Source organism: Passer domesticus, chromosome 8 (assembly GCF_036417665.1).
Source record: "Passer domesticus isolate bPasDom1 chromosome 8, bPasDom1.hap1, whole genome shotgun sequence".
NCBI lineage: Eukaryota > Metazoa > Chordata > Aves > Passeriformes > Passeridae > Passer > Passer domesticus.
In genome coordinates, this window is record NC_087481.1 from 39,937,131 (window position 1) to 39,958,562 (window position 21,432).

At 44.7% G+C, this 21,432-nt stretch overlaps 1 protein-coding gene across 6 annotated transcripts in view; it reads left to right on the plus strand.

Moving 5' to 3' along the window:
- Positions 1-21,432, plus strand: part of SEC31B (SEC31 homolog B, COPII coat complex component) — a 35,240-nt gene extending 13,808 nt beyond the window's left edge. For 4 of the 6 annotated variants that reach the window (XM_064430649.1, XM_064430651.1, XM_064430652.1 and 1 more), the window contains exons 10-27: positions 797-949; positions 1,701-1,931; positions 3,532-3,606; positions 4,149-4,229; positions 5,159-5,267; positions 5,642-5,820; positions 6,457-6,583; positions 7,626-7,771; positions 9,169-9,342; positions 9,958-10,140; positions 10,846-11,059; positions 11,441-11,764; positions 12,783-12,821; positions 15,630-15,685; positions 16,925-17,071; positions 17,493-17,609; positions 18,988-19,059; positions 19,579-21,432. In XM_064430649.1, the coding sequence (XP_064286719.1) occupies positions 797-949; positions 1,701-1,931; positions 3,532-3,606; positions 4,149-4,229; positions 5,159-5,267; positions 5,642-5,820; positions 6,457-6,583; positions 7,626-7,771; positions 9,169-9,342; positions 9,958-10,140; positions 10,846-11,059; positions 11,441-11,764; positions 12,783-12,821; positions 15,630-15,685; positions 16,925-17,071; positions 17,493-17,609; positions 18,988-19,059; positions 19,579-19,758 (2,607 nt within the window). In that variant the 3' untranslated portion in view covers positions 19,759-21,432. Of the gene's footprint in view, positions 1-796; positions 950-1,700; positions 1,932-3,531; positions 3,607-4,148; positions 4,230-5,158; positions 5,268-5,641; positions 5,821-6,456; positions 6,584-7,625; positions 7,772-9,168; positions 9,343-9,957; positions 10,141-10,845; positions 11,060-11,440; positions 11,765-12,782; positions 12,822-13,249; positions 13,400-15,629; positions 15,686-16,924; positions 17,072-17,492; positions 17,610-18,987; positions 19,060-19,578 lie in introns of those variants that run through there. The other 2 variants (XM_064430653.1, XR_010367335.1) reach the window with 2 other exon arrangements.

Consider the following 21,432-nt stretch of genomic DNA (forward strand, 5'->3'; position numbering starts at 1 on the left):
CTTTGTAATTGGTTTTCTCTGAAGAAAGACAAAACATTGCTTGTGATTCTAAGATTTGGCAGCCTTAGCTTGATCAGCCTGATGTTGCTTCCTTTAGGGTGTGCTGGTTAGCTGAGTTATGAAGCTATTCCCTACAGTCCAGTCAGATTTGAACAGGATTATCTTTAGCAAACAAAAAATCTATGCAAACAATGTTAAAAATGAAAAGTGCTTGTGAACAACATTGTATGTATGTTCACTGACTCCCTAAATGTAAGAAATCTGGCTCAGGGGCCACTTTTGTCACTCTCTTGTCTAGACAAGAAATTTTTATTTCGTTAGTCTCATTGAAGCCAAAAAAGCTTGAGACAGTCCTTGAAACTAACCCATTTGAAAGACTCCAGCAATAAAAAGGGAGTCAGAATTCCTTTGTGAGAAAAACAAGAAATAAGTTGGACAACTTTTGACTATATGTTGTCATTATCTATCTTGCATAAAACAAGTAATTTTGCAACTCCTCTATTTGAGCTGGGTGCTAGGCCTAGCAGTGCTTTTTTAGGAAATTTGCATCTTGCTAAGGAAAAACTACTTGAAAGTCTCTTAGGGTAAAACTTCCTTGAGAAATGATTGCTGGAACTGTTTTGAAATGCCCTTTCTCTTGCACAGGGACTCGGTGGTATTCCAGAAAGAGGTGCTGTTCTCGCCTCATTTTTCATCAGTGTGGAAAGTAACGCGTTCCTAAGCAATAATTTTTTGTGCTTACTCCATACAGAGAGGAATTTAATTATATTTTATTCCTATTTCCATCTGATTCTAGATCTCTTCCTCCTTCAACAACCTGGATCCCTTTGGCACAGGACAGAGCCTTCCTCCTCTGCAGGTGCCAGAGCAAGTAACTCAGACCACCTTGATTCCACCATTAAAAAAGCCACCCAAGTGGATTCGCCGACCTGTGGGGGTTTCATTTGCAGTAAGTGAATTTTCATCCTTAGCTGAAAATGCAATAGATGTGTTGTCTTGTGACACAGTCCTTTGCTTTGACTGGAAAAACCTCTATCGTCCTGTTGCTAGTTGTTTTAATGCCTGTTTAAGGTGCATTGTGGTGTCCCATGAAGTGAAGTTTGTTTACTCCCAATATTCAGATATATTCCCAGCAAGAAAGAGTCCTGTAGTGGAGAACGGGAGATTATAAGTAGAAGTTAACATAATATAAGAAAAACTTGTAAAAGCTGTCCTTGCAGGCTGGCATGCATTCCCATTCTCTTCTGTCTGTCTCTTTCCTATCCAGACATTTAATTTTCCTCACATCTTTGCTCTTAAATTGGATTGCTGAATTGTTCTTTTAGCCTGTTACTTGACTTGTTTGTTGTCTGTCTAGTGCCTGCTCTTCACCTGATAGTTTCTATCACTGCAGTCTGCCTCTCCATGTCACAAAAGAACTAACAGTTCTATTCAATGGTACCTTTTCCTCTGTGCCTCTCTGGCACTTGCAATTGGCTAGGCCTGACTGGATATGCACAAGTGTCAAGTTTATCAGTGTTTATCATCTGAAGGGCTCATAATGAGAGCTCCCTCAGTGCTCATACCATCCATGCACACTAAACTCTTGGGTTCCTTGTGATCACTGCTGGAGCTTGGGTTTGTCTTGCTAAATGAAGAACTGAGTAGCTTTTACCTTTGTTTATAAGAATACCTATTGTGTCTCTCTCTGTCATTCTCAGTTTGGAGGAAAACTGATTACCTTTGGTCTAACCAAAGCTCCTGGACAGCAAATGCAGCAGACTTATCCACACCAGGTATTCATCAGTCAAGTCACTACTGAAACTGAATTCCTACTGCGATCCAAAGAGCTGCAGATGGCCTTGCAGTCAGGGAACCTCCTTGATTACTGCCAGGGCAAGATCCAGACAGCCAAGCTGCCATTTGATGAGAACCTTTGGAATTTCTTGAAGGTAGGATGGCTGTGGTGAAATACAGAGGTCAGTTCTTCTATGATCATGGGGTGGAATATGGTCATCTTTATATTCCTGTTCTTTAAAATATAAAATGGAATTGAATGAATATGCTTATTATTTTTCTAAAGAAAGTTGAGGTGTTGGAGATTGTCTTGGTTTTCATTAGGAAGGGTCTTTCCAGTGGACTTGTTTGGGCTTCCTGAAATAGGATCTTTTTCTCTCAACACTGCCAAGCTATATCTGCCTGCAACCTGTGGAGCTGTACATTATAATTTTTTAAGGTGAAGTCCAAATGGACAATGAGATACCCCAGAACAAAGGAGAGAGCTGTGGTGGCAAGAGGACTGACTAACCTTCATGGACAGTTTGGCAGCGTGAGAGTTTGGTAATAGGAAGAGGTCGTCCTTCTGAAGAGGCAGGGCTTAGTCTTGGCAGGGCAGTTGTTTACAGACACTTGTAGCAGACTGTGTGGAGGGCAAAATATTGAGATATTTGCCACAGTATTATATTTGTGTGGGGAATCTTGAACAGGATGGCCAGCTGTTATCTAGGTGGTGAAAGTGATCTCCATTGCAACAATGTCTTCAGTTGCATAAACGAGACACATCAAGCTGTCATTTCAAGTCACTTTTTATAATCCATCTGGTGTGTGGTCCTGAGAGACACTCCAGCACATAAAGGACATATTACAATTGATTGTCTTAAACTACAAACTAGGCTTCTGTACAAAAGTGTCCTGCAGCACCATTCCTGCTTCTGCAGGAACAGTTTCTGAAACGGACTGTTTACAAGTATCTTATACATGTACAGTTTGATCATTTGTGTAGAAGAAGCAGCATGAGACGTAACTGAGACAGACAGATTCTCATTGCAGAATGTAAATCATGCATTAAAGCATATAAATAGTGCCTATCAATTAGGCTGTGTGCAGCCTGTGGGAATTTTTGGGAGTGTCTGAAATCCTCGTCCAGGGAGCTTCTGTGACAGTTAACTAATTCTTGTGAAGCCAGCTAGCAATTCAGGCAACCACCTTGTCTCAGTTTCATGCAGATTCAAATCAGTCAATTTTCTCTGTGAAGAGATTAGTTTGGCAATTCCTAGATTGTCCAGGGAATTAATGACCAAGTACAGTAAGTATGTATACAGTCATGGTTTTGATACATATTGTACCTCAGTTGTAACTGTGGCAAACTTGAGTTTTGCCCTTTTACTATGATTATAACTTAAATTCCATACATCTTTACACAATAGTTATTAGGTGGATTTTTCTCTGTGAAGAGATTAGTTTGGCAATTCCTAGATTGTCCAGGGAATTAATGACCAAGTACAGTAAGTATGTATACAGTCATGGTTTTGATACATATTGTACCTCAGTTGTAACTGTGGCAAACTTGAGTTTTGCCCTTTTACTATGATTATAACTTAAATTCCATACATCTTTACACAATAGTTATTAGGTGGATTTTTCATCGTTGAATTCTTTATATGTAAACTGAGCTCTGAATTTGCTGCTGCCAGAAGCAGCTAACTATTGTCAGTGTGTAGGTATCTATGATTTGACATATTTTTTGTCTTTTTAATATCCATTGGGACTCAGGTGAATTTGGAGCAGGAGTCCAGGACTAAACTTCTCAAGCTGCTGGGCTACAGTAAAGAGGATCTGCAAAAAAAGGTAAAGGGTATTTCCAATAGATAGAAACATATACAGGACTAAAGCTGTTGCAGAAGAGTTGCAGGGTCCTACTGGAACTGAGCAAGTGATCTCATAGCACACAAATTACAAAAGTGTGTGAAATTTCAGCTGGGAGTCACATGAAGTATACCCCACTAAAAAGCAAATGCAAGCACTTGTAAGGGTGTAGCCAAAGGGGTCTTGAGCCCTGTTATCTTGCTTTCAGTTGTTGGTGCACTGGGAAGCATTCAACAACAATGCAGTTGTGAGAGCTTCTTTTAGAATTCAGCTCTCTGCATCTTAGGGGATTCTTCAACCAGGAAGAAGGTGACAGGTGGAGACAGTCTGGCATAGTCCTGATGGATAATGCTCTGAAAAGGATAATCTCTGATAGGCAGTCAGCCAGGAATAGGGTGAGGTGGAAGTTTTCAAACAGGTGAAAGAGTTGGGGGAATTGTGTCTGGGGCTTGCCAGTCTCTTGGTAGCTTTGCTGTCCAGGTGCTTACTTTGCTTTTCTCTGTTCATGTCTGTTACTTTTCTAGATTGCCTTGTGTTTGAGTAACGGGATCCCAGATAAACAGCCCCTTCCTGAGGCAGGTGATACAAATGCTGCAGCAGATCAGGTATGTCCTGTACATCTTGCCAGCTTAGGAGAGCAGAGAAGAGCAGAATGAACTGGAAGGTCTTAATTTCAACCACAGCTTGTTGAGCTCAATGCTGGCATTGCAGAGGGTAGTTCACAGGCCTATCAGACCCTCACAGGGTCAGACTAAATGATAATAACTTTCCCTTCTGGCTTTAAAACTAACTAATGAGCAGTGAAGGACTCCTGGCTGTTATTCCTGCAGGAAGGATTGCTTCACCTGTGTTGATTTCTTCAGTGTTAGAATTAGCCTCACCCCAGATTAACTTGAGGCTACTGTTCTGGATTTCTTCTGTGAAGCTTCTGCTGTGGTATTTTTTTCTTTTTCACCTCTATCCTCTGAAATGTTTTTTCATATGATTTTGGGATGTCCATCTTCAGATGCCTTCCAAGGCTTGGTTCACTGTAAATTTTTCTCCTCTGAGGTATCTAAAACTTATATCCTCTGATTAGTTATCATCTTCACAAGCCTCAAACACTAGCTGAGATATTCCAGGAGTAGCAATTGTGTCCTGCATTTCAGTAAAGCACCATGCATGGCTGTGATCCAACCTGTTATTTACAGATTTTACTTGTTGTTCTTGTCTCTGTTCCATCCAAAATAGTTCATCTTGCTCAAGGGCTGACAGTTGAGTTGACGAATGCTGCCCAGCAGTGCTGTTGGCATTGCATGTCTTGCACCATCAATCTCCTAAGCTTTGCCAATTGCAGCACTGCTCTTGTTGCTTCCCTTGTGAAACTGTGCAGATTGATTGCGCAGTGACAGGAGTTTCCAAATTGAAATTAGATTTATATGAGCATGCACAACCAAATGGAGAGCAGCCCCATCCCACCCAGTAATCCATTAAACTGTTTTGGGTAGAATATGTGTGTGCAGTGAATTAAATAAGTCTTGCACTTTTTGCACAGCTTTTGATGAATTCCAGCGATGATGTAGCTGCTGTTTCTTCCTCTTCAGCCTTTTTTGATAACCTCATCCCACAGAATATGAGCACATTGGAGATTCCTGTCACAGAAGGTATGTTACATAAAGAGTGTTTCTGCCCTCTTAGGAAAATGGGAGAGGAGGGAAAACCAGAAAATTCAGAGACCAGGAAGTTCACTCCAGCAGATGGATACTTTCAAAACATATGACCCCTTCAAGTGTTATGCAGCATTTCGCATTGAGCATAGAAATACTTCCCCCAGATGAGAGACCCATTAAAAATTTAGAAGAATCTTCCAGATGATGGAAGACTTAGAGTCAGTTCAGTGGATATTTTGAGTTTCCAAATTTTCTTTTAACTGGGCTTTTAGCTGTTACTGCTTTTTAAGGCCTGCTCTTTAAAACAAGTATCATCAATGCATCTGAGTGGTGACTCTTTGGGTTGACTCTGCTTCTGACCTCTGTAGATACAGATGGACTCATCAGCCAAGCCCTTCTGTTGGGGAATTTTGAGGGTGCAGTGGAGCTGTGCATGCGAGCAGAGCGCTTTGCTGATGCCATCATCTTAGCTATAGCTGGTGGGGATAACCTCCTAAAGGAAACCCAGAAGCGCTACTTTGCCAAGCAGAAAACAAATCTCTCCATGGTAAGTGATGGTTTTGTGAGCAGGGGAAGGTGTGCACTGTCTTGCCAAATGTTTCTCTGAATACATGTGGAAATGCTTTTTCTTCAATGAAGGAAGTAGAATGTCAGCAGAATCTGTGCATCTCCTATTGCATTTACTCTAATATCTTGGTAGTTTTATGACAATTTTATTTTGTTTACATAGTATGTTTGTGTTCTCTGTTACTTTTTTTTAAAATGGTTTTTGTCTCAGCTTCTCATGCTTGTGACCTGTGGTGCATACTGCCCCTTTACAGCTCAACTTGGAAGTTCCTAGCTTATTAATTTGCAAATGGGGAAGTGTAACAGAGGATATCTTAATACTGTGCTCCCAGTCATTGATACCAGTTGCTCTGAAACAAGATACATGTTAGATCTTTAGTCTTGTCTAGTGTGGCTGTTTCCATATTCTTTTAAGTGCTTTGTTGGGCTTTTTTACTTTTTTTAGAGGCATCAGGTTCCAATTACTGTTAATGTAGGGATGCTGAGATTGTTGGACTTTAATGTATAGTGCGGTAGTCTCTGCATGGTGGAAAGCGTGTTTGAAAGTGAGCTGTTGCTTGGATTGTCAGCTTATCTTTTTCTTCAGTGACTGACAGGCCTTCTGCTTCCCTTACAGCTGCTTTCCTCCATTGTGCAGCAGAAGTGGCAAGATATTGTTTGCACATGTGATCTACAGAGCTGGAAGGAGGCACTGGCCATCTTGTTAACATACTCAAAGCACGAAGACTACACTCAGCTCTGTGGTATGCAGTGCACCATGTTTTGATTCAATTTCCCTTGCAGTACCTCTGGACTGCTTACAGAAGGAAGTGGATAGAGTTAAGAAAAGGAAGCACTTCTTACTCATTACAGCTATCTGGAATTTATTTAAGTGTGAAGTGTTGAGTTTAGAGAATGATAGGTGCACACTGTAGCTGAGAATCATGGTGTAAAGTTGTGTATGTGAGTATTTCCTGTGACCTGTAGAAGTAGCATGGAAATAAACCAGGATAGATGTTATTCCTAGGCTGAGACATGAAGAGGGTGATTTTTATTCTATAGAGTAGGGTATTTCATTTACAGTAAAAGGTCCAGTGTGCTTCATTCCACCTAAAACAGGTTTCAGCACCCTACTATTGCCTGGAGATTCCCACACCTCTTTTGGAAATTAAAAAAAAAGTGTTGGATTTTTTCACTGAATTCATCTGTCATTTCTTTCTTTTATGTGTTTGGACATAAAAATTGACAGATGTAGAAAAGTATTTTTTTTCATCCGGGTTGGCTTTGGGTTTCCTTCGCATTTCTCTGTTATGCAATGGAGCTGGTAAAGGGTCTAGATCCCAAGTCTTAAGAGGAGCAGCTGAGGGGACTGGGCTTGTTTAACATGGAGAAAAGGAGGACTGAAGTGACCTTACTGCTCTCTATAGCTACTCAAAAGGAGGTTGTACTTCTCCTAAACAGCAAGTGATAGGAGAAGAAGAAACAGCCTCAAGTTGCACCAGGGGAAGTTTAAATTGAACATTAGGAAAACCACTTACAGTCAACGGGTTGTCAAGCATTAGGACAGACTGCCCAGGGAAATGGTGGAGTCACCATCCCTGGAGTTATTTAAAAAACAAGTATATGTTGCACTTAAAATCTTGGTTTAGTGGGACTTGGCAGTGCTAGGTTTATAGTTAGACTCAATGTTTTTTCCGATCTAAATGATTCTTTGATTCTAATTAAGTGCAGATTCAAAGCACTGGGGTTAATGAGCTCTTCCAAAGGGGAGTGTGTTAAATGTTGGCTGCATCTCTTCCTCTCTAGACATGCTCGGTGCCCGCCTGGAGTCAGAGGGAGATGCAGCCCTGTGCAATGATGCCTGCCTCTGCTATATCTCATCAGGCAATGTGGAGAGGCTGGTGGAATGCTGGGTTAAAAACCATGAGACTTCATCACCACTTGCCCTACAGGTACAGGCCCTGTGATATTGGTTTCACTCCTCTTTAGGCCAGTCTGGTAGCCCTGAACTGTTTGCATTTTCCCATCAGGGTGTCTGGCTTCCAGCAGACAGTGGAGACCTGTTTGTACTCACCCAGGTATCTCCTTCTAGCCTGGGTTATGGTCCTACTTCAAAAGGAGGCTTGCACCCTGAATCAGTCAGGGTTTGTGTGCTTACATTGCACATAAATCCAGCCGTGGACAGGAGTTACAGCCTACTTGCCTCTCGTACATACTGATGTCATCTCTGAGCTTCCTTTTGGTCAGGGAAGTTTGAACTGTACCTTTTTTTTTTTTACTGGTAGTAGCCTGGGATACGTTTGCTGCTGTGCTTGTCAGGTATAACATAATGCTGCAGTTATCTGGCTCTACCTTCAGAACAGCCTTAGCCAAATAAAATGAACTCTGCATCATGATATTCCCACTGCAAGTAGAATCATGATATATGAGAAGTCACACCTTGCAGATAAATCAGGACTTCTAAGTCAATGTTGTTACCTACCTCTCTTCATTCCTATTGAGTATATCACAGAATAATCCGAGTTCAAAGGGACCCACAAGGATTGAGTCCAGCTCTTAGGTGAATGGCCCATATGAGGATTGAATCCACAACCTTGGTATTACCAGCATCATGCTCTGACCAACTGAGTTAATCTCTGTAATCTGTTACACTTAAACCAGTCCTGCCAAAGTCACTGAGCCCTGTTGTGTCTGTCACTTGCTAGAATGAGCTAGACAAGTCTTCCACTTGAATATCTGCAGATAATGCCCTCTGCTACAGAGTTCACTGGCTTTGTAATCTCACTACTGAGTAAAAGCAACAAAAAGACATCTTCAACACTCCTGGTTGTTTCTGAAACTGGCCTCCTCCCAGTTGCCAGATATCAGCATGTATTATTCTACAGCTGTAAACACTGCTTTCATTTCTAGGAGTTGAAGGAGTTTTGAGTAACTAAAACCCTTCTGGTCCTTTTGGCAGCAGTAGTAGTTTTTTCTAGTGAATTTCTCTTGGTATGGTTTTAAGCCTTCCTCTTCCAAGTTGATCACCTGTAACAATAGTAGCTTCCTAGTAAAAAGATCACAGTTGACTGGAATAATCTTGCGGCTTCTGATTTTCATTTTTTCCCTTACTATTAAAGTAGCAATGTCATGGTTTGCTTCCTGGTTCCTGTTTTTCTCCAAATGCATCTGAGGAAATGGTCATCAGTGACAGTATTTGGTGCAGAGGGGAATAACTTCTGTCCACACTGGCCCTGATGTCAACTGAAAATGGGGAGAGCCATCTGGTATTGTCTCAGCATGAGATGGACCAATAAAACTAGTCAGATTCTGAGTAGTCTTATTTCTTCCTTCCTCCTGTATTATTCAGGATCTTATAGAGAAGGTGATGGTGCTGAGCAGGTCCATTGAGATGCTCCGAGGCACCGCAGGACCAGCACCAGGCCCTGTCTTGGCAGAACGAATCACCCAGTATGCCAACCTCCTGGCATCACAAGGATGCTTGGCAGCTGCAATGAATTACCTACCCAGCAGCTCTAAAGAGGTGAGTGAGCAGCAAGCTGTCTTGAGAAAGAGTATAGGGGAGGGAAATTGTATGAGAGAGAGCTGGGGTTTTGTCATGCATCAGGACTTAAAGTTTCACCTTAGTTATGCTAACTTGAGAATAGAGGGGGAGGAGGGAAGGTATTCCAGGATATGGGTTTTGTCTTCATTTGCATTTTCTTTGTAGTGCCTTTGATTTAAGGAAAAGGAAAGAGTTATAGAACTGTAAAATGGTTGATGGAGAACAACACTGAGATGCAGCTTGCCAGGGAAGCTGCCTCTCTTCTTGAAACTAGCTGGTAGAGGAAGGGAATGAGGAGGTCACCTGGCAGTTTGAAATAAATCCATCTAAATGTGGGTAGGGGTTGGGGAGGGAATACTATAAAGACTGGGGGAAGGATCAGTGAGACTTCATCTGCCTAATTGTATGGCAGGTGATGTCCTGGATTGTCATTTACCATTTGCTGAGGTTTTTTTCCCTGCTGATTGTTGGGGACACAGTTAGTTTTGCAGTTTGATTCATAGTGCTTTAGGTCAGGGTCTACTTTAAATGCCTCCCCAGCATTTTCCATCTGGGGCTCTCAAAGTGCTTCTTCTAAAGCATGGTTTGTTTCAGCTCCTGATTGAACAGCTCCGAGACCGGCTCTTTCATGCTCAAGGAGGGAACATGGGTGATCAGCAGCCACCTCCTTTTCCCTACACTCGTGTCAATGTAGGGGTCATTAAACCCGCAGCAGCCAAGGGTGGTTCCATCCCTGAAGGAGCAGCCCACAAAGCAGGTCCCAGACATCCAGAGAAGGTAGGCCCTAAACTCAGGTGTTCATGCCTGGGGACAAGGGAAGGAAGGCTACTGGGTTGTGGAAGGCATAAGAAGTAATATGAGATGACATAACCTGCAGACACTGAGGAACTCCTCAGTGATGTCCTTCACTGGAGCAAAGGCAAGCTCTGTTCCAATCCAAAAGCCAGCTGTCTGGCATCTTTTCACAAAGCCCTGTCCTACGTGCAGTCCCTGGAGGAGAATGTTACAAGTGTAGTGATCCACTGAGATCTCAAATCTTAAGGTGAAAGGGGCTGGGGTCATTTTCCTTTGCTCATCTTACCCTTATCTTAGTAAAATTAATGTAGTGTGGCTTCATGGCTTCACCTCAGTTCTTGCACAAGAAGACTGTTCGCAAAGTTTTGCTTCCAACCTCTATTATTCCATTATTGTTCCTTCATTATTTCCTCCCGGTTGTGCTTCCAGGAAGTCATTATATGGGAACTTGCTCCTGAGCACTAATCCTTTGGAGAGTTGGAGAATACTCTGAAGAGTGTGGTGTTCATCTTGTTGAGCAAGTTACATGGTGGGAAAGGCCTTTGACTGAGTGCATCCAGGGCACCAACAGCAGAGCAGCAGCTTCTGTTGCCTGAGAAGTGACAGAGATAGAAATTGCACCTGCTAGTACTGTGTATGCATATGACTCTGTTGGCCATTTGCAAGTTCTTTGTTTTTTAATTGCAGCCCAGCTATCCATCATCATTTGCCCCTTCAGCACCATCTCAGCCTTCAGTGCCTTCCCTCTTCACACCTCAGCCAGTGCCAGCAATGCCTGTGACACCTCACCACGTTGCCCCTCCCCAGGCCAGCACGGGTGCACAAACAAGTGTCTATTCCAGAGGGCACCCATATCCACAGTACAACTTGGGCTTGAATCCAGCAACTGTCTCAGGGCCAGGTAAGCATTGTCTGATAGTTGTGTCCATTTCTAGGTTTTCTGAGACTAAAGCCTTCAATGTGGACGGCTGCTCTAGTTTTTTCCTCACAGGCCTATTGTACTGACAAAGAACAGGTCAGCTGTCTAAGAGGCTTCTCAGTGCTTCTGACAGATGTAGTTGTAGTGACTGTTGCTGCATATGTGCTGATACTAAGCATATATAGGGGTGGAAAAGCCACAGCTAGCTTGGTGGCAGTTTCACTGATGTAGCTTGGGCTAGGGGGCATGGATATTAAAGGATATGGCTTGAAGGAGGGAAGGCTTACTACCAAGAAGGCTAGTGTCATGAGTAGTTAGCACATGAAACAAGTGATGCTGATATGCTGTCTTTGTTGTCTGTAGCTGTGTCACAGTCTCAGCCATTTGGACCAGTGGGAGTCAGACCTGTTGGTCCTGCTCCTTTCTCCAGCCAGCCCTCTCTGCCAGGACAGTTGATGCCCATGACATCTCCTGATGTTCCACCACCCAGACCTGCCCTCTTCACTCCAGCCTCAGTCCCATCATCTCAGCTTCCTGCAGTCTGTCCTCTCCCTGTGGCAAGCCAGTCTCCTCTAGACTTCTCTTCAGCACCTTTCAACTGCCCCATGAACATGGGTTATCCTCAGGGCGGTCCTGGAGCTCCATCTACTAAACCACTGCCAGCAGCCATTCCTCCTCCTCCCACAGGTAAGTACTGCTTGTGTGTCCCAGACAAGCCCAGGTGGGGTTTGCAGTGTGTAATGGACATGGACCTTCTGAGGTCTGGTCTGTCTCCATAAAGACTGGACGTGGTGTTGAGGCAAACCTTACAAGCAGAGAGTGCTGAGTCTTGCTGTGGTGGTGAAACACAACAATGGTGACAGTTCCTTTCAACCTGCTCAGTTATTCTGTCTCCCAGGTTATGGTTGCAAGATGATGTCTCTTCAGGTCCTTAGTGCACCCTGAATAGTCATCTACTCCAAAGGCATCTGCTCTGATGGAAAGGGTGGTGGTTCCCGTGGAATGCCTGATGGAAGGTTTGCTCATCTCACCCTTGCTTATGCAACTTACAGAGAAGTGTATTTGAAATGGTGGGAGAGCTTCCCTGTCCATGAGATACTCCTTATTTAGCTTCAGGATTAAATTCCTCTGTCTGCTGTGCTCTAAGGCTACCATTTTCTTCCTGTTGTCATAAAGGGCTTGTCTGGGAATCACTTCTGGATTCCTCTCTGCAGTGTTTTAGACCCCTTTGGGTCTACAGTTTGAATCCAGTCTATCGTGTGAAGTCCTTGCCAGCATGATGAATAGTGTTGTTGGACCTAGTTCCCCATGAAATTCTGTTCTATTTCCCAGAATAGCTCATGTTTATTAATTCTCTGTTTGCTGTCTCAAGGGACAGGCTTAGCCAGGCTGTGGAGATCCCTAACAACAAAGCTGACAATCCATAGAATTTTGAGCAGATGCTTCTCCAAGCCACATGTATGCTGAGAGTGAAGGAACTGAGGCTGAAATCTGCCTTCACCTGAAATCCTTTGCTGACCTGTGTTTATCCAAGGATAGCAAATCCCACTGTGTCAAGTCTGTGGGGACTACACACCAAAGGCTCTAAGCTACAGCTGGACAAATTCCTTCCTGAAAAGCTTTTTGGCATGGTAGTCCAATGAAATTACTCACTGAATTAAAGCTGTTGGTGATTATGCCTTTTCCACCCTGCCTTGATTTTCAGGTTTCTTCCCTTGGCTAGATCCCCACACGGATCATGCAGGTAGTACCCAGAGAAACATCCAGACCTGTGGGACAGGCAATGTTGCTGCTTCCAGTGAAATGCATGTTTTGATGTGTGTGCATGTGTGCATGTTTGTTGTTTGTTGTTCCCTTGCATGCCTGGGGAGCTGTACAGGTGGGGTAGGGAACATACCTGTCCTGAGGACTAGTAAGTGACAGCTGGGGATACTGGAAGTGAAATAAAAGTACTATGCTATTACTCATGAGTTTGGGCACAGAAAATAGGGTGTCCTGCTTCTACCTTCCTATTTCCCTCCAGTTCTGGAGGCATTAGACCATTTTCAGTCTCTGTCTTTTCAGGCAGTTGCTGGGCCAGCAGGACAGGGAAGCAGACAGTTTTCCTGTCTTGGTTCTCTAGGTGAGGAACAAGCCAGTGGTTTAATTCATCTCTCCCTGTTACTCTCCTAGCCTTGTGCATGGTTTTGCTTGTGCTTTCCTCCTGTGGTTTGGAAGAGGTGGAGTCCCAGCAGAAGCAGTGGTGGAGTAGAGCTTCTCAAGCAGAATTTGGGGGCTCTCTTCCAAGGGGAACTGGAAATCCTTTTTGGCTTTAGTTAAAGGGTGAGGTTTGGCTTTGAATTTTAGTTTGACTGTGGGGGAAAATTTGGACCCAAGGGGTTTTCTGACTGATACTTTGTACTGATTTCTCTCCTTGGGATTCATTGGTGTTGGAAGGTAGTTATATTCTAATCTACATGTCTTTGTGGTCTGTCACTGTTCTGATTGCTGCTCTTTGGCAGGACAATCTACCAGGCACAAATCTCACAGCTTTATTTAGGAAATCTGAGGACTTATAGGCCCTTGCATCCCCAAGCAGTCTGGCTGTGTGGAGTGGGACTCCAGAGAGGGAGTTGTCCCTTCAGCAGAGAAACAAAATACCTCAGTTTCTCCCTGTTAAGGGAAGATGATTCCACAACAAGGATTTCAAGCACTTCTTTAGGCTGAAGATGCCTTCAGGAATTCACTACTAAGAAATTCCCTTCTCCTTGGCAGCATTTGTCCCCAGTTTTAATGGCAATGTATGGCATGCTTAGTTCAGCAGTGCAAACTGGCTTCCTTGAGAGTGCTTGCTTGCCTGCTATTATTATTCTGGTTTTGATTTGTATTTTTCTTAATCTGAAAATGGACTGTAAAATCACTCAGTCTGACTGGCCAAAATTGCTTGCTTTGAAAATTCCTGAACATAGTATCTACAGCTCATGAACATTATTACTAACACAATGAACAGACACCTCCACTTGCAGAAATCCCAAGTTCCTGACAGTGTCAGGGACAGGGAGAAGGACAGCAACATATTGGCTCATCTCCTTTCTGGCCAGGATAATCCCTGATTCCAGCCTCTGATGGTCTTGTTTTTTCTAGGACAGGCATTGCTAGAGACTGCTGCCATGGGGCACTCTTTTCAGGGATGGTGAGAAATCCTATTTCACAAGTAGCATAGGGAAGATAGCATTTCACCCCAGCAAAATGCACCAGGGTCTGTTGTGTCTCATATCTGATGATTAAGTGCCTGGCTTAAGGGGTATAATTTAAATAGCTGTTTCCAGTGAGGATACAGAGTGCCACTGGGTTGGAATAGTGCCAAGGACTGCTGGGCCACAGACTCAGTGGGGGCCAGCCGAGTTCTAGGGCACAGAATCCTCAAGCTAGAAATAGGTGCCAACTTAATTAAACTTCTGATCCAAACTCATCAGAGAGCGAGTCTTGAAATCATGGGAAAAGGGAGGGCAAAAAGAGGCTGCCAGAATTTTAATAATAAAGGTAATTAAAGTAATTGAAGCACCTTTTGCATCTTTACCCTGTGATTTTTAAAGCTCTGTTCAGGATCAGTAGCTCATTAAGTGTGGCTCTGAGCTCCAGCAATTCTGATATTGCCCCCTTAGAATTCCTCTGTTTTCTCACAGATTATTCGTGTCTCGTGGGCTTGAGGTGATTAATACTGGGGTTTTGTCTAAAGAGGCAGGTACCTTTACAGGACAGCAGCAGATAAGGTATTTGCAATTTGACCTTTGCAGAATGAAGAGTGGACACAAGTCTTTCGATATCATGTTGTTTGATGGATTTTAAATTACCTGGAATGAGGTTAGAGTACCACAGGAGCATCTGCTAAGACACCCTTCTGATCCCAAAGCATTTACTGGTTAAGTTTATTCCCTTCTATTTGGCAGTCAGCAAATTTTGCTAAGCTTTGGTTCTGAACATGATTTTGGAAGGGAATCCACCCCTAAATCTTTCTGCCTTTATTAGAACAGCCTGTATTGTGTTGGACTGCCACCGTGAGCATGCCTGTGAGTACTGGTGAGAAGCCCTCTCACCTGTAGCATAGCTGTTGCTGTGCTACCACGGTTCCAGATTCTCTGGGGAACCCCAAGAACTTCCTGAAATGTGAGCTGCACACTGATGCAGGTCCCCACCAAGGTTCAGCCCTGACTCTGAGGCTGATTTATGGAGCTTATACAGAATCCAGAAAGCTTCAGGTAGTTAAAAAGAAAGTTTCCTGTGTGGGAGTGGATATGTGCCAGTTCAGTCTGATCAGACATCACCTCATTAAGGCTGTGCACACACTAGGATACAAAGAATGAAATTAAGAAAGGGAAGGGGAAGCAGGAGTATCTCGTGGGCCTGTGAGCTGGGTTTGAAATTCCTCAGCTGAAACAGTCTAAACGTGCAATGACAAGGGAATTGGAGCCAAAGGGCCTTCTCCCGAAGGAAGTTCTAAACAGTGCATGGATTGTTGCTGCAGCCAGCTTCTCACAGTCTGAGGTTTGTGTCTTGTCTTCTGTCCTGGCAGCTCAGGAATCTTGGAGTGATCCCTCTACTGGAAGAGGAGGCCTTCAAAAGAAAAAGGTAAGTTTTCAGCTGCAATATGTGTTGGTTGTCTTTTAGCCAGGGAATTCCATGTGACAGATACATTCCTATAAATGCTATAAATGCAAACTCCGCAGGTCTCTATCCCTGTTACTCTGTCTACGTCTGCACTGCATGGCTAGGACAGGAGTCTAAGCAATCTTGACTCTTTGCCATCCAAAGTCACATGCTGTTCTGCAGGGTGGCTGTTTTGTAATATCGTTATCAGCTCTAATGTTGCATCCTCTGTCAGTAATTCCCAGGCTGCCTACAATAATTTGTTGTTAAAAATACAGATTTTATCTTATGCCCTTGCCTACACAATTTTTTTGATGGCAGCTGAGGAGGTCACATCCTCTTCACACCTGACAGCTAGGGGCAGCATTTTCCCTCAGAACAGTGAGACCAACAGTGATTTTCCTCAGATGCTGATACCAAATGATAAGGCACTTGTGCTGAAAGGAGTTGGGACAGGTGTAGCTGTGGGCTGCCAGTCGTGTTGGTCCTGCAGCTCTCTGCCTTGTCGTGATTGCACCGGAGGGCCTGTGAGCTGAGCTCTTCTGCAACAAATGCTCTCAGTACCCCGATTCTATCACTGGTGCCTGCTGGCAGGGGTGATGAGAAGCTTCTTTGGCATCCTTCCCACCCCCCACTCCTCTTCTTTAGCTTGGAACAGACTTCTCGCCCTTTTTTTCTGGCAGCATAGCTGGGAACCTGCTTCAGGCTGTGCTCACTACAACAGGATTAGCCTCTTGTTAAAGCCATCTCCTTTTGATCTAGCCCTGTTGGAGGGAATCTGTCATGACTCTCTGGCTTAGCAGGGGCATGATGAAGTGTTTGCAAGAGGAATCTCCCCCCATGTCGTGGGATTTTCCCCAATACTTGCTCAGTTGGACACTTCACTGCTGCTAATCTCTACATTCAGGACTCGTGCCGTTGCAGAGACCAAGCGGCTTTCTGAGGACCAGTGCTCTCAGGGGTAACGGATCTGTTTGATTGAACAATTCCAGAGGGGTTTTCTTGCTGTCGCTTTGACTGTTCATCTAGGATGGAAGAGGAAGGGCCCTAGTCTCTGAGTCAGGGGACTGAAAGAACAGGGATGTGTTCTTACATCATCTTGAGAACTGGAGATTCTTCAAGTTAGAAAGGATGTTGAATTTTTCTGTGGAGAAGCAACCAACCTTTCTTCCTTGGACTTGGTTTTTTTGATTTTTTTTTCTTTCCTTTCTTTGCTGACAGTTGCCTGAGAAATTTACTCCTCTGGCCCCCATCACAGCTCCAGTAATGGGCGTGCCTGCTGAACCCCAAGGGATCCATCCTCAGCTATCCAGGTTGCAAGAATCTGGCCAGTCACCCCCAGGAGCACCCAAGGAAGGCAGCCTACAGGTACCAGGGAAAGTGGGGCATTCCCTAGCCACCAGCATCTTGTCAGGTAGAAAAACAACTCAGCTTTTGAAGTTCTTACTACTTGGCAGCTGCAGAGGGCTTATGCTGCTCCCTAGCCCTTACAAGTCATCTCTGCTGAGCATTAGAGGAATTGCCAGGTTGGAGTAATGACACCTGGGTATGGGTGGGAGAGAGCAAGGGAGACCAGGCAGGCTGTCAGGTTGCTGGGAGCTGAGAATCCACAGATGTCTGGAGCTGTATCACAGTCTGAAGATAACCTAACTTTGTGCTTCCAGATGTTCTCTGGGTTTGTGAAGGGGTGAAATTTTTTCTGTTCTCTAGTTTGAAGAGGGGAATCTACCTGTTCCAGCCTTTCATGCTCATATTGAATTCATTCAGCTGCATTTTTTTTTTCTGTCAGTATCACCAGCTACCTAGGGAAAGCATTGAGAGGAAAGAGCTGCCCCCTGAGCACCAGGCTTTGAAGACTGCATTTGAAGGCTTGGTGCAACGCTGCTCGGCCGTTGCCACTGATCCAGTAAGTCCTCCTTTCCCTGATCTTGGACTTTTTTTCCCTTATAGATGTTTGACTGATGCTTCCTTCTTTTGGTTGGGTAAAGAAAGGAGAAGTCTTGTCCCTCTAACCAAGTTGATCTCCATTTGCCTCCTTCCTTTAGGCTGCAGGCTTGCTCATCTTTGGGAACTGAGATGCATTCTTTAACTTTTATCCCCTGCTGCTCATTGCCTTCTTGGAGCTCTTGGAGCCTCCTGGCTCTTTCTTTTAAGGAAAGTAGAAGAATTTACTCAGCTAATTCAGTTTCACTGGCTTGATCTGCAGACAGTTCCTGCAGAGCTGGTATTACCAGCTATCTTTAGATCTTAGAGGGAAAGGCTGAGAAATCCCAGGTGGAAGAGAAAGCCAAACAATCTTTGTGTCCAAGTAAATGTAATTTCTCCACCCTGGTTCCTGAAAGGCTATTGGCACATGTCACATTGGGTGAATGTGTCAGGCCAGACTGTCTGGAAGCAGAAGAGCAGTGTTTGCACATTGTGTTAGGTTGCTAAGTCTTCCCAGGGCTTGGGACCACTAAGAAGCCTTCCAGAACACCTCTGTTTGATAGGTGCTAGGGTGAACACTGAGCCCAGACTGCTATGCCAGAGTCAGGCAACTAGAGCAGCATCTTCAGTGTGTTTGCTCTGTGCTTTTTGAGAGTGCAGCATAGCAATTTCTGCGGTATAATCTAAAGGTTCTCTCTATGGACAGAAAGGCCTGCTGGTTTGGGCTTAAGCACTTAACTCAGGTGGTGGTTGAATAGCTGGCTCTGTACAGCAGTGCAGGGCACCTGAACTCCTGTGGCTTCCAGGCCTATTCCAGCAGTGCCGAGGGCCAGGCATTTGTGTTCATGGAATAAGTTATCTGTGAGTGGATTATTCAAGATGGGGTTAATGAGGTCAGTCTCATCAGAGCTTCAGTACTCACTTCACACACTTTCCTTGGTGGTTACCTAGAGTGGGAAGGATATTCCATCTTTTCCCTAAGAAGACCAGGAAGAAACTCTTTCTTGGGCCAGTCAGGGTAAGGCTGTCTGAACACCCCATGGGTCAACTAGTGGATGTTCCTCACACTTTGGAAGTCATCAGTCTATCCTGTGGTCTGAAAGTACTGGCAGAAGGGAGGCATGCCTAGGCTGGGAGGTGGGAAAGGGGCAATCCATCTTGCTGTGTTGGGGAGAGAATGTGTATATATGTACACGTATGTATATGTGCAGAGTGAGGGCATGGCTGGCTTGTATCACAGACCCTGGCTGTCAGTGCTGTGCAAAGACAGAGGAAGGGAGGGACTGAGTGAGAGCACTTTGGCTCTGGAGAGGTGGCTTTGAAGCTCTGGCAGACAAGCAATCCCTGTTTTGCTTCAGAAAACGCGGAGGAAGCTGGAGGACGCGCTGCAGCGGCTGGAGTGTTTGTACGACAAGCTGCGCGAGCAGGCCGTAAGTAGATGCCACCATCCCTTGTGGTCCTGCTGGGTCCCTGAGCACACCTTGGCACTGGCTTGTGGGTCTTGGTGTCTGTACCAATGTAATTGGCACATATTCTCTTGGAAAACAAGAGGAGTGCCAAGACCATTAATCCAGCCTGCCTTGTATCTTCTTTCTTAACTTTAACTCAGACATAGTGTAAGGAAAAGTTGAGGAGGTATCTGAAAGGTGCTTTTGCCCTTCCAGAAGTATACTGGCACATAGATCCTGGATGGGAAGGGGCAATTGGGAGTGGTTAAGTGTAAACATAGTGTAACTAGCTTAGAAAACTCTGAAGTTAGCAATGCCAGTTGCTGATGCCAGCTGGCATTTGTAGTCTGGGAAAGCAAGGAGAGAAGCAGCTATCCTTCCTGCCAGTGCTTGGCTGTATAGGTGCTGATGAAGTGGAGAACAGTAATGAAGGGTGTGGAGGGAGAGAGACCTGTGTTATATCACTGAACATGCTGACTCATTTCTTCTTCCTCTCCACAGCTCTCTCCAACCATCCTCATGGGTCTCCATGAAATTGCCCGATGCATTGAGGCTAAGAACTACCCACAGGGTCTCCTGGTTCACACTCAAGTTGTGAGCAGCAGCAGTTTCAGTGAGGTGTCTGGTTTCATGCCCATCCTGAAAGTCCTCATGACCATAGCAGGCAAGCTGAATGTGTAAAGTGTGGAGCAGCTGGAACAGGGCACACCAGGAGCTGGTGGACTGCCTCACCTATTGATGTGCTGCAGGTTGTGGACTCTCCTTCTGACTTTGGAGAAATAGGTCTGTGCCAGTGCCTGGAACTGTGCTAAGCCAGCACACCTGGCCCCATCTACTTTCCAGACAGCCCACTGGTGCCTGCAGCTCCTGAAAAATGTTTTTTCTCTCTTCTTTCTTACTGGTCTGAGGCCACTTTTCAGCCCAGGGATCTCAATTCCCAGCTGTCCAGGTTGCACAGGGATCCTTCTTCTTCCCTATATCTCCAGCACAAAGAGGAAAACCTTTCCCTTCTAGGCTGATACTGCTTTTTATTTTTCAGGAAACAAACAGGGCTGGTACCTGCAGCACCACCACAGAACAGCCTCAAGCTCTATTCCCTGCTGCAGAGTAAACTTCCTCAGTGGTAGCTGGGCTGCCTTGGGAACCTAGGCTGGTGTGTCCTCACTCTGTTGGGCTGCAGCAAGGATTTCTCCTGGCTCCTTCTTTCTCTTCATTCTCATCCTTAACTCACCTTTTCACCCCTCTGCACCCCTATCCTGCTACAGTTGGGACTAACTACTAGTCTACTCGAGGCCAGCTTTGGTTCTCTTTCTTCTTCACCCATCTCTCTTGTTTTTAAAAGTCAAGTCTCCTGTTCACCCTCTGTCCACCTTCCTTTTATGTCTTTTGCCCCATCATCTTCAGGCTCAAGCCCATAATGTTTCAGATCCAGGGATGATTTCCTTTGCAGTTCCTGGGACTCTCCCATTCAGGAATGTAGGCAGGTTGTGCTCTGTGCACTTCTCCCCAGAGCCAGTCGCATCCTGTCTTGGGGCTAAAAGCTGCCCTTTCTGGCTCCTGGCCTTTTTTACTTCTTTTACTTTAGCACTGCTGAATTTTCACCTACTGGTATTATCAACAGGCTTCCTACTTCAAGTTTTTCAGATGGCCTAGGGACTTTTAAGAGCAGCAGGGATTGTTTAAGTCCCATAAAGACTTCCCTTGAGCTACCCTGCCCAGTCCAGACTTGAGCAGGGAGAGACAGCTCATTGCTACAGGTATGGTGCATTCATACTACCTACAGTTACAGCAAAGGTCGTTCTCAAAGGCCCATTGGCACTCTGGTGGTAGGAATATGCTGCAGGAGGTGATCTTGTCAGGACTTGAAGATATGGATTGCGCTGAGACTTGTCATCACTGTGGCAATTCCTCTGGAAGTAGATGAGTGAAGCATATCTGTCCTGAGGAAGAAGTCTGGGAAGGTAGATGGGATGATTTTAGGGCACATTTTTGTGTGTGTTTATTTCCCTTCCTTCCTCCCTCCTTGCCTGCTCTCTCAACATCCTTCTTACTAACCAGGCAGCATAATCATTGATCCATAGCTGGGAGCAAGGCTTATTCCCAAGATTTGGATGCAGCCCCTATTTGCTCTGCTTGCTGCTTGAGTGATAATGCTATCGTGGGCCTGCAGGTCAGTGACATACACAAATCAACCTAGTCTACCATGAGACTTAGGAGGGAGGAGAATCAGAGAAGGGAGGAAGAGGACATGTCTCATTCACTCCTTTCCAGGTCAAAGTGCCTCCTTGTTGCTGCTGTGTTGTTTCTATTGCTGCGGTTTGATGCACTGAGAAATTACAGAACAGTGAAATAAAA